Below are 11,530 nucleotides of genomic sequence, written 5' to 3'. Positions count from 1 at the left end.
GAAAGCTCTTTGTTCACTTGAGTAACTTCCCGAGTAATTCCTCTCGTTGTTCTCCTCCTCCAGGTGTCCTCCTCGAGACGCTGAGTTCCTTTGTTAAGGGAATTTTTCCCCCTAGTTTTCCGGAACCCATTCCCTCGTGATGCCGTGGAGATTACCCACTGGTTGCCCGAGTCCCCGCACCTTCCCTTGGAAACGCCATTCGTCAGTCGGAACACTCCTCTGTCTCCAGCCCGCCAGAGCCTGCCTGTCCGCCTTCCACCGCCAGCTTCTGGACCCAGCTGGTTCTCAGACAAGCCCCGACCCATTGAGAAAACCCTTTGGACTAAACGACCTCGATCCAACAGTTAAACCCTCCCGGACTTTCACCATCTACTCTGCAAGTAAGATCAGTCCGTTTCTCATTCCCTCACTCCCTTTTCCGACGCCCTCGAACTCACCTTCTCTCTGTTGCCTCCATAGTGTGCCGCATTTCCTGAGAGCCGTATTTCCTGGAGCAGACGCACCTCTGCTGATTTTCTGATTAGTCAATAAACCATTTTTACTGATTATCCGTTTCCCTGTGGTGTTCTGCATGTGGGCAAGAAAAGTAAACCCCAACATGACAGGTGGACTTAGTCAAGATTTTATTTAATCTGATAATAGAAAAGTGTTTGAATAAAATGTACAGATTTTACAGATTTTCCTTTGTAAAAAAAATTTAAAAACCGCATTTCATTTTTCTTACTCCAAGCTAATTTGAGTTAGTCTGTGACATAAGCTTTCATTTAAAATACACTGAAAGTTGTTATTGTGATATGACAAAATGTGAAAAGGTTCAAAGGAGTATACATTAGTTTACATTTTTAAGGCTCCTTACATTATGCAAATATTCTCATTTAATGTTTACTGTGAAATTAATTCTTGATGCCCTAATGCTGACATTTAGTGTCTTATTTCTAGGAATACAGTTTACTCTGTAATAAGAGCAGATTCTGCAGTGAATGTGCAGAGAGCCTTTGTAACAAAATGTGAATCTATGAGACATTGCTTTGCATTTTGCTGTAGCCCAACCAAACTGATCCTGGAATCAGAGTTACAGTACATGTTTCTTTGTGCACTCTCACCTTTGTGGGTGCAGCTTTTTAAAGGCAAATTCTTCTACTGTGATGGGCTAAATGTCAGCAATATCACCAACAAAACCGAGTGTCTGGAGGCGGGTTATCACTGGATACGACGGAAATACAACTTTGACAACCTTGGACAGGTTTGTCATACCTCCACACATCTTTGCTTTGACACATGCAAGTGGAAAACTGATGGCACTGATTTCCATTCGCCTCACTCATCCAGGCACTGATGTCGCTCTTCGTGCTGTCTTGTAAGGACGGCTGGGTGAGCATTATGTATGACGGCCTGGATGCTGTTGGGGTGGACCAGCAGGTGAGGAGAACACTGGCTGATACAGAGGTATTCAGAGATTTTTGACAGTTAATCTTTTTTTAGTCTTTCACTCCTTTTAATCTGAGTGTTTGACTGAAAGGAAGTAGAAATGTTTCAGAAGAGATCTGAGGATGTGAGGGGGAAAAGGAAAAGACAAATACATGTGACAGTGCTGACAGTTTCACTGCTGAGTCAGGACTTACATTGTCTTGTTTACACTTCCCAATCTCCTCCTCTCCCCACTTTACTCACTCGTTTGTCCTCCTGTTCAATTGAACTCCTCTCCTTTCTTCTCTTACTCTGTGTTTCTTTTTACAGCCAAAAAGAAACAATAACCCCTGGATGCTGCTATTCTTCATCTCGTTCCTCCTCATTGTGAGCTTTTTCGTGCTCAACATGTTTGTGGGTGTGGTGGTGGAAAACTTTCACAAGTGTCGGCAGCAGCAGGAGGAGGAGGAAGCCAGGCTGAGAGAGGAGAAACGACAGAAGCGGCTGGAGAAAAAGAGGAGAAGTGAGAAAGCATTAGGGTGGTGGGTTTATATGAATTAAAAATATGTCAGGTATAACTTAGTGATACATGCTATTAAAATCTTTTAAAATAAAGATCTCAAAAGTATGTGTTTAGCTTTTTCTGTTATGTCTACCAGCTCACAAATCTAAAGGCTTAAATGTTTACACATTCTTCTTCTGCCAACAGCATGAGCTATGTCAGATTGGATAGACAGCATCTGTGCACTTTATTTTTCTACTGTTGTCCCAGATTCACATGTAGAATTTAGGTCAAGACTTTTGACTAGGCCATTTAAATTTAAACATTTAAACATCATATTTCCATATGATGTAATGCTTTCTACAGGGTGTGATGGCCTTGTTGTTTTCAGGAGACATCACTGATATGATTTCTTACACATTTGACCTTAAAAACTTAATTGAATGGATATGTAGTGCTCTGTGTGCAAAATCTTTTTATTTCTCTACACACTAATTACTACATTACTACTCAGAACTGACACACACTTATTTTTATTTATTTATTTCTCCCCCTCACTACCACATTGGTGACTCACTCTGTCCACTCTTTCTCTGCAGTGCCTTCCTTTCAGTCAGTGAACTGTCTGGCAGCAGATAGCAAGGGGTCTCTGCCCAAAGACACCTTGAGGTGCCACAAAGAATGTGTGTGTTTGATGGATAGGATTAAATTCCTGAGGAGGCACTTTTAGTAGGCACACTCACACAGGCAGCGGAGTGCCACTTGGCACCTGTTTCATCAGTGACTTCATATCCCATATAATATTTTTCTTCCAGAAACATTTTAATGTCTGTGTGTGTGTGGGCGCGTGTGTGTGTGTGTGTGCGTGTGTGGGCGTGTGTGTGGGCGCGGGGGCGTGTGTGTGTGCATGCACATCACAGGAGCCCTGGAGAAGCCTTATTACGCTGACTACTCCCCACTGCGGCGATCCATACACACAGTGTGCACCAGCCATTACCTGGATCTGTTCATCACCATCATCATCTTCACAAACCTCCTAACTATGAGCATGGAGCACTACAACCAACCTCGGGTAGTCATGGCAACTCCTACCACTATCTGTCCTGGAACCATAGTAATTAGAAGTACAGGTACAGCAGACCCACATTGGTCTTTCTTCTTTACAGTGTTGCTTTTTCTGTGTCTGCAGTACTTGGAGGAGATCCTGAAGTACTGCAACTATGTCTTCACTCTGGTGTTTGTTATTGAGGCAATTCTGAAGCTTATCGCTTTTGGCCTGCGACGATTTTTCAAAGAGAGGTACTCACAAAGACATAGTTTAGGATTACTGATGTGGGGTTCTGCTGAAAGGCTGTAAACAGTTAGCATCTTTCCTGCAGTAGATAACTCACTTGTTTTCTCCAGGTGGCACTTTGTGATTGGTCAGACATGATCTTCACAGATCCTCATAAATATGTGTATGTACATTGATATTAAGATGATAAACAACTTTACCAAAAAATATAAAGACAGAAGTGTGATGTTTTATATGCATTCTTTATGAAATAAAAATAATGCCACTACTAAAATATTCATACCTTTTTCATACACATATATAGAGAAACTCCCTTCAAAGATAAAAGAAATGTACTATTTTTGGTTTTAGCTTTAACAAGTGGCATATATTGTGTTCATTATATTTCCTGATGCCACTAACTATATTTGTTTAAAGTATACTTTAATAGTAAAGTATTGTTAGTACATGACACATAATTTGAGCCACAGTTTATGTCTCGGTTACATGAAGATGTTTGATTAAGTAACATCACAACCATTTCCAAACTTTTTCACTTAGCAGGCTAGACTACATTAAGTCATATTCAATAAATTAAAATATTCTAAAAAAGTAAATTTATTTCAATAAATCCATGAGTAAAAAACATATCCATTAATTGCACATGGAATGTTTTCATGCCCTTGTAATAATAAAAACATTTAGTTTTACTTAGAAACTGTGGAGTACTTATTACTTTTACAAATTTAGAGCACACTTAGAGAGTCCAGAGAATACTTATACTTATCTAGCATCCCAGAAGTCCAGAGGATTCTTACTTACACTTCTTTAACAACCCAGAACAGGGATTAGAACTTGGAACCCAGAAAAACTACCTTAACAACTACTTTTTAGACTCCTATTCTCCCAACCCAGAAAAGGAATTAGACCAGAAGATACTTACTTATACTTCTTTACCAACCCTGAATAGGAGCATCTAGTTTATTTACTTTGGATCAACATTATTAGCTTTTTCTTCTTTTGCTCTTTCTTTTGGTTTGTTATTTTGTTTGTATTTTTTTTAATTCCTGTAAAGCACTTTGTATTGCTTGTTGCTGAAAATGTGCTATATAAATAAAATTATCTTTACCTATGATAATTTTTCTACTACAGATTATGGAAACATAGGATCTTAGATTAGAAATGATATCAAACCAATAAAAAATAATACAGAAATGTGGACTTAGTAAACAGTATGTTTAAGGCCTGCTTACAAGTTGTTATTTTTAATATGTACCTTTAACCTGACAAATGAGCCTCAACAGAATGCATATTCTAATACTTTTGATATTACTGTATATATATACATATTAGCAAAGTAATGTTGTGTCAATTCAACTAAGGATGACCACAAAGTTAGAAAACACACAATTTGTTTTAGTAATGTTTTGCTTATGTTGCTACTTACCAAGTCGTCTATAACTCTCTTTCATCTGTCAGCCTGTTTCTGTCTTTTCTTCCTCTACTTTATTTTTGCTGTTCAACATTTGTTGCTGCAGAGGTCGAAGTTACAGTTAATACATGCAACATGTGTAAGTTTTGCACATTTGACAGCATTCGCCTTTCTTCATTAGCCTTTCTCTTTTGGCTTTCCATTCTGAATCCTCTAAGGAACTCATTCTACTTGGCATGATTACTGCAACACACTTTAGATACACTGGGCAACTGGAAAAAGGATAGGGAGGGGAGACAAGCATGCAAAGGCGAGGATGAAAGGTCAAGAGTTGTGTTTTGGCCAAACAAAAGTTAAATCATGGTAGAATTAGACATTTATGGGTTGGTCAGTTAACATAAAAATAAAAGTGTGCCGGTCCATCAGCCAAATCCCCAATGTCATTTGCAAACATGATAATGGTTTAAAGATTCATTAAAAAGCATTTGTGTAAACTGTCATGAACTTTTGATGTCCAGCTTTGGTTCTAGCCTATCTTTGGCAAGTCGTTAACTTTAGCTTCTGTGGGGGCGTGCCGTGGTGGCGTAGCGGTTAGCGCGACCCGTATTTGGAGGCCTTGAGTCCTCAACGCGGCCGTCGCGGGTTCGACTCCCGGACCCGACTACATTTGCCGCATGTCTTCCCCCCTCTTCTTCCCCGTTTCCTGTCAGCCTACTGTCATATAAGGGACACTAGAGCCCACAAAAGACCCCCTGGAGGGGTAAAACAAAAAAAAACTTTAGCTTCTGTGACTCAGGTATTTTCTACTGCAGGTAATATATGAAGTGCTTTTAACCTTTAAACAGAACCTCACTTAAAAATCCCAGCATATCCTTTTCAGGGTGTAGAGTTTTATGTTTTAATGGTCAAACTAAATGCACTGTTGTGATTAGATGGAACCAGCTGGACTTAGCCATCGTGTTGTTGTCCATAATGGGAATCACGCTGGAGGAAATAGACCTGAGTGCTTCCCTCCCCATCAATCCCACAATCATTCGGATCATGAGGGTTCTCAGGATAACAAGAGGTAACACACTCATTTACTGTAACAGAAAGACACACACGCACACACCCCTGCACACATAGTGATGTGCAGTGTGACTGCCAGATGCTGACATGTTGTGATATTTTAGTGCTGAAGCTGCTGAAGATGGCCACAGGGATGAGAGCTTTGTTGGACACAGTGATGCAAGCTCTGCCTCAGGTAAGAAGCAGGCCTGATGCTGTGGAGTGAAAGCAGCTCAACTGGTGTCCAGAACTGATGATTTGTCTGCGTGGTTTACAAACACCACTGATTCCTTCAATCGGTTGGCATAAACCTGCATCACCAACAAAGCACTACAGCAGCAATTAACCTAAGGCAATTTAGCTACAGGCTGATTGCCAATCATTGACTCATGTTGCATTTATATCTCCAGCTTGATTATGTTTACACAGCACACGGATTCATTGCTCCTTTGTTTTGTTACCAGGGAGCTGTGAAAAGATAAAAATATGAGCTGGTCTAATTAAAAAGACGACATCAAGTTATAGCAATACTAAAACATCCACATTAATTTATGTATTTCAGCAGGACATGTGGAAAAGAACAAGAGAACTTTTTTTTTAAACAAATTAAACAGAATTTGCTTGTTTATTCATATTTATTAATAAATATATTAATTCAAGTTTTTTAATATTTGTTAATTTCATGATTATTTTCGATAATTAATTTTGCATTTCACTTTACCTCGAGCTCCTAATTGTTTTTGTTTAAAACATTTTGTGAGCAATCTGTTGTATGTACTCATTAATTAATAAGTCTGATCACGGATCATTGAAAAAAAAATCAATTAACGTCTTTTTTTTTTTTTTTTTTTTAGAAATAAGTATAAAAGCCCCAAATTAGTGTCCAAAAGAAGTATTGGACTTAATGGTTTGTGAAATTGAAAATTTAGAAGATTTATATGCAGGTAAATTTGTTTCACATTTATTCAATCAGACTAAACTCAACTGAACTCATCTCAATAAAAAAAATAAAATTGTGGTCAAAATCTTTGGAATTGTAATGATTTTTTAAAAAACATACCAAAAAGGTTTTGTTTAAAACTATTTTTTTACTACAATCACTCATTTTTGTATCATGAAGTGAAAAGGTTATTAGTAAAACAAACTTTTATTTGTGCATGTCAGAAAGAGTGATAATCCTCCCCATCTTACGTCTACGGAATCCACTAACATCAAAAAAGGTAAAATGGAGCAAGAAATGGCAGACAACATCGTATAGGAGATAAAGCTGGCTATTATAGTAAGCAAGGATCTTCCCTTGAAAAATGTACTGATGATCTGAAGAGGTCAGTTCAATTTCCCTCTGCTGACTTGCAAAACATCAAAGAAAAATTGAAGACTACAGTAAAGAGAGTTGATACGGCTGAACAAAAGATCAAAATTCTGGAGAATCAAGTTGTCGAGCTGGCGCAATATAAAAGCCGTTGGAACTTACGTTTGAAGGGTTTGCAGAAAGCTGAAGGAGAAGTGCTGAGGATGAAAGTGATTGACATCTGCCAGATCACTTCCAAACCCCAAAGAAAAATTCTCGGAAGTAATCGATTCAGTGCACAGGCTCGGAAGATCAAATATGACCAGGGCTCAACCCCAACAGAGGGGGGGTTTAGCCCTCGCTATGAGGCATTACCGGTATGCTGTGTCAGATGTCCAAAAAGGAGGACTACCTGACTCAGAGGACACTGAGCTTCATGGAAGACCTGACAGCGGAGGATCGCGACAAAAGACCGCAGCTGTAATCCATCATCCATAAAGGCAAAGAGGAGAAAAAGATGGCATATTTCATCAGAGGGAGAGCATTTGTTCAAAACAAGGAAATATTCTAACGGATATGTTTATTTTTTAAAGGGAGAATAGCTCTGATGTGATTCATCCAACTTTAGAGGAGTTAAGTCACTGTTCTGACTTTCTTCTATTGTTACTACTAAATATTACTATAAAATTTTTACTATAAAATAAAAATACTACTATAAAATTTATTTCAGTTAACGCTCAACGCTTAAGAGACATTACTAAACAAAATGCAGTTTTTCTATATACAAAGAACTTTGATAAATATTTTTGCGTTGTTCGGGAATCATGTTCTACTAATGATGATTACAACTTTTGGAAATTGCAGTGATGGGAGGACTTATTCCATTCAGCTGGAAATCTAACTTTTAAGCACAAATTTAATTGAAAGGTTATTGTTGATAGTTATACAGTATGTTGATAGTTTTCTGTTATTATAACCATTTTTTTTCAATTGGAAAGCATGTATGGTTACTCAAGCATGAGACAAAACAAAGAGTTATTTTAAACACTGAATAATTTGATTCAAAGTAATGTTGAAAGGTTCTTTCATGTTAAAATAATAATAATAAAGAATTCCTGGTAACTTGTTTTTATTTGATTTCATAAATGAAAGAGGCATTATTGATATTTGGAGATATATCTACCTAATAATCCAGGTAGAAGAAACTTTACATGGACAAACAGAGCTGGTTCATTACATTCTTGAATAGATTTTTGGTTAATTTCAGAATCCCTTACTCAACTGAACTGTAAAACGGAAATTATGCAGACAATCTTAACAGACCACAAAGCAATTGCATTAACTTCAAATGCCAAACAAACCAATTCAGAGATATCCAGTCAATCAGACACTTAATAGATGTCTCTTACAAAATGAAGCTCTAAGGGAAGTAATAAGAAATAAAAATGTAGAATACTTTAGGACTGCTGCAGAGGAAGGGAAATTATCAAAAACAATGGGAACTTTTAAGTGCTAAGAATTTGTGTTAAGGTTATAGAATTTGGTTGTAAACAGAAAAGGGAAAGAAAAGCAAAAAATACTTTAATAACTAACCTTACTGCTCTATCATCCATTTTTCCAGAAAATCTATTTGAACCACAGCAAACAGAACTCCTATTATTACAACTAAAACCAGATCAGTTATACATAAAGCTAAACGTGTGTTTGTGTGATCTAGAACAAAATGGTTTGAGGAGGGTCAGCAGAATTCCAGTTACGTTTTTAAACTAGAAAAACTAAGCCAAAATAAAAATTATATAAATAGACTCTCTTCAAATGGTAATTGTAGTGAGATATCCAAGATCTGTGAAAACTACTATAAAATCTCATATATCTCAAATATACTCAGGTACTCAAATTAATGATTTTTTAAGGATCTTGGTGAAAATAAAACCATAGGAGAACTCAAAAGAGAATTAGGAGTTGACCTCCTGGAATAATTAGAGTCCTGACCTCACATCTGCTCCATTTCAAAGTTTCTATTAGTCAAATTGTATATTCCTTATCTGTCCAAACAGAATTTTTTTTCCACTCACATTTTGGTCCAACTTTGTGCTTCTGACACAAGGAAAGGAAAGGAGGTTGAGTCAAATTGATCTTTAATGGTGCCAGATTTCTTCCGCAAAAACAACTCCATAAAAAGTATTTCCTCTCTTTAGTGATTGTTATTAAACATCTCTCCAAATCTGAATTCCTTCCTGACTTCTAGGTCAGATTAACCCAGTCTATTTGACACAATACATTTCTTTTAGGTTAAAACATATCTTAGTGCGAACCAACCAAACAACATAATTTTTAACTATTAATATAATTATATTCCTCTACAGTCACCAGTCTGTCGCAGGGCTAACACATGAATTTTCTAATTTATTCTCTACCCAACTTGCTCTCTTTTTATTGAATATTTTTACAGAAAGTATACAGAAAGAACAACTACCACCCACATTATGCCAGCGTCTAATTACACTAAAACCTAATTATCCCTAATAATACAAAAAGATGTACTATTATGGTGTTAGTGGGTCGATGCCGATGGGCGAGAAGTGCCAATTGGATGATGCAGGTGAGGCCATAGAGTCTTCCAGTTTGAATTTACGCCGAGGCCTCATTTCAATCTGGAGAGACTTAGTCGGAGAAAGACAGCGTTTAAAAAGGTTTATTGACATGCATGAATTAAAGTTCTTTGGCGCTCGGGGCCCCGGCTGGACATCAAGCTGTGAATTATCTGTGTAGCTGTCCTGGGAAGCGGGTGGCAGGGGCAGACTGACTTTGGATGGGCATCTCTGCAAAAACTACATAAATGAAGGAAAGCACAACTGGGGATTGAACAAACGCCTTCATTAAAAATTATTACAGATGAGCATGTTATTATGTACCTGCATCTTCCTTCTGTGACGATCGAGCGGGGCAAAATTAAGGAGAGGATGCAGAGGAGCGACAACGGAGGGACTAGACTTGAAAGTGCGGGAGGGACAGAAGGCGCTCTGATGACCCTTAGTGCCTCACTGGTGGCAATCGACAGCTTGAGTGAGCATGATGAGGATTTACATGTCCAGGGTAAACCAATTAATACACTGACCGGAAAAGGGAAAGGACTGTGGTGGCTTTGGTTGCGAAAGCTTTGTGATACTGATAGAACAGCGACTGCGATTAGAGCCAAATAAGCGTCTATCTAATTCGACTCTACGTTTGGGGTATACAGAACAGATTACATCTCTACAAATGCTGAATGCAGCTAGAAACTGTCTGATGGATAGATCTTTCGAGAGACGGGGATTTGATGTTTTCAGAATAGCAGTGAAATGTTCGGTCGAAGCAACGCATTGATCGACTTCGGGAGAGGGCAAGAGGATGAAAGCGAGATTTACGTACTGCCCTTGAAGTATTTTTGTACAGAGTCTGGGAGATATCTTTGAGTATAAATGCGAATAAGGTGCGCTTGATAAGGAAGGGAAGGGTTGGGAGAGGAGGAGAGAACTAATGAGCAGCGTAAAAGAAGAAAGAGAAGAGAAGGAAAGAGTCTTACCTAGAGGGGGCACAGGACTGGCGTTGCAAGGGTAAAAGCCAATGAAGGTGGTTGAAGGGCAGGCTGAGGGATGACGGGTGCGGAAGTAAAGGGAACTGAGGACGTGGCGATGACATCTGGAGTCCTGTGGTGCAGGAGAGATGAGAGTGAAGATATGGAGTGCTAGAGAAAGTTCATGGAGGTGACGAGCGAAGATGTGAGGAGGCGCGCTTGGGCGGAAGTAGGGGGATAGAGAGCAATGACCTGAAGAAGGGCGGGAGCATTTGGGATCGAATTTGGGGCATGAGCGGTAAGATTTGGAACTGGATATGAGGAAGGTCCAAGTGAACATGAGGCAGACTGAGAGGAGGAGGGACAGCCCCTGTATTGCTTGGCAGGAGGACCAGAGGACTTGCTGGATCTCTTTCCACTGACGGGAGGTGGCAGGGGGAAGGTTGGAGTAGGAAGGAATGGAGAAGAGTCACCGAGTGGCAAGAGGGCAGCAAACGAGGCAACTTGAGGAAATCGGAGGCCAGAGGTGAGGAAGATGCCTTTAAATCTGAGGATGGAGATAGGGGACAAAGGATCTGGGGGCATGGCCAGATGAGCACTGTGGCGGGTGGGGGAAGAGGTGGGGGGACCAGGGTCCCCAAGAGAAGCAACCGAGGAACTGGGTGGAATATCGAACTCAAAGTCAGACATGGAGAATGCGTGCCAACTTGAGCGCAGCTGGAATGCGGAAGACGCCATGTGATAGGTATTTTCCTTTCGAACCTAAATAAAAGAAAGAACCACAGACAACGTATATGAATTTTACGTGGAGCTTTTGCAAAAGGGAAGGCTCTATCAAACTTCTCCTCCGATCAGTTCCACAGAGCGTTCTGGGCTGCCCTTACAATGGCTCCTGTTTTTATTGTCAAAGAAGGACAGGTAAGGGGGCAGTCAGGAAAAACAACAGAGGTCGTAAAGCTTCTAACCCAAACATCTAACAACCCAGGTCCAGATGTGATATCTGATCAAAGGTCTGAGCCCGG

The 11,530-nt window shown here is 39.3% G+C and overlaps 1 protein-coding gene across 3 annotated transcripts in view; it reads left to right on the top strand.

Moving 5' to 3' along the window:
* LOC114145496 (voltage-dependent T-type calcium channel subunit alpha-1G-like) overlaps positions 1-11,530 on the top strand; it is a 59,405-nt gene that overhangs the window by 20,244 nt on the left and 27,631 nt on the right. For 2 of the 3 annotated variants that reach the window (XM_028019109.1, XM_028019108.1), the window contains exons 5-11: positions 1,118-1,243; positions 1,330-1,419; positions 1,738-1,930; positions 2,830-2,981; positions 3,099-3,208; positions 5,547-5,680; positions 5,787-5,857. In XM_028019109.1, the coding sequence (XP_027874910.1) occupies positions 1,118-1,243; positions 1,330-1,419; positions 1,738-1,930; positions 2,830-2,981; positions 3,099-3,208; positions 5,547-5,680; positions 5,787-5,857 (876 nt within the window). Of the gene's footprint in view, positions 1-63; positions 1,244-1,329; positions 1,420-1,737; positions 1,931-2,829; positions 2,982-3,098; positions 3,209-5,546; positions 5,681-5,786; positions 5,858-11,530 lie in introns of all 3 variants that reach the window. The other variant, XM_028019110.1, reaches the window with a different exon arrangement.

Source organism: Xiphophorus couchianus, chromosome 5, assembly GCF_001444195.1.
Source record: "Xiphophorus couchianus chromosome 5, X_couchianus-1.0, whole genome shotgun sequence".
Lineage (NCBI taxonomy): Eukaryota > Metazoa > Chordata > Actinopteri > Cyprinodontiformes > Poeciliidae > Xiphophorus > Xiphophorus couchianus.
Note: the sequence above shows the minus strand (reverse complement) of the source record. Positions and strands in the feature narration are given on the sequence as shown.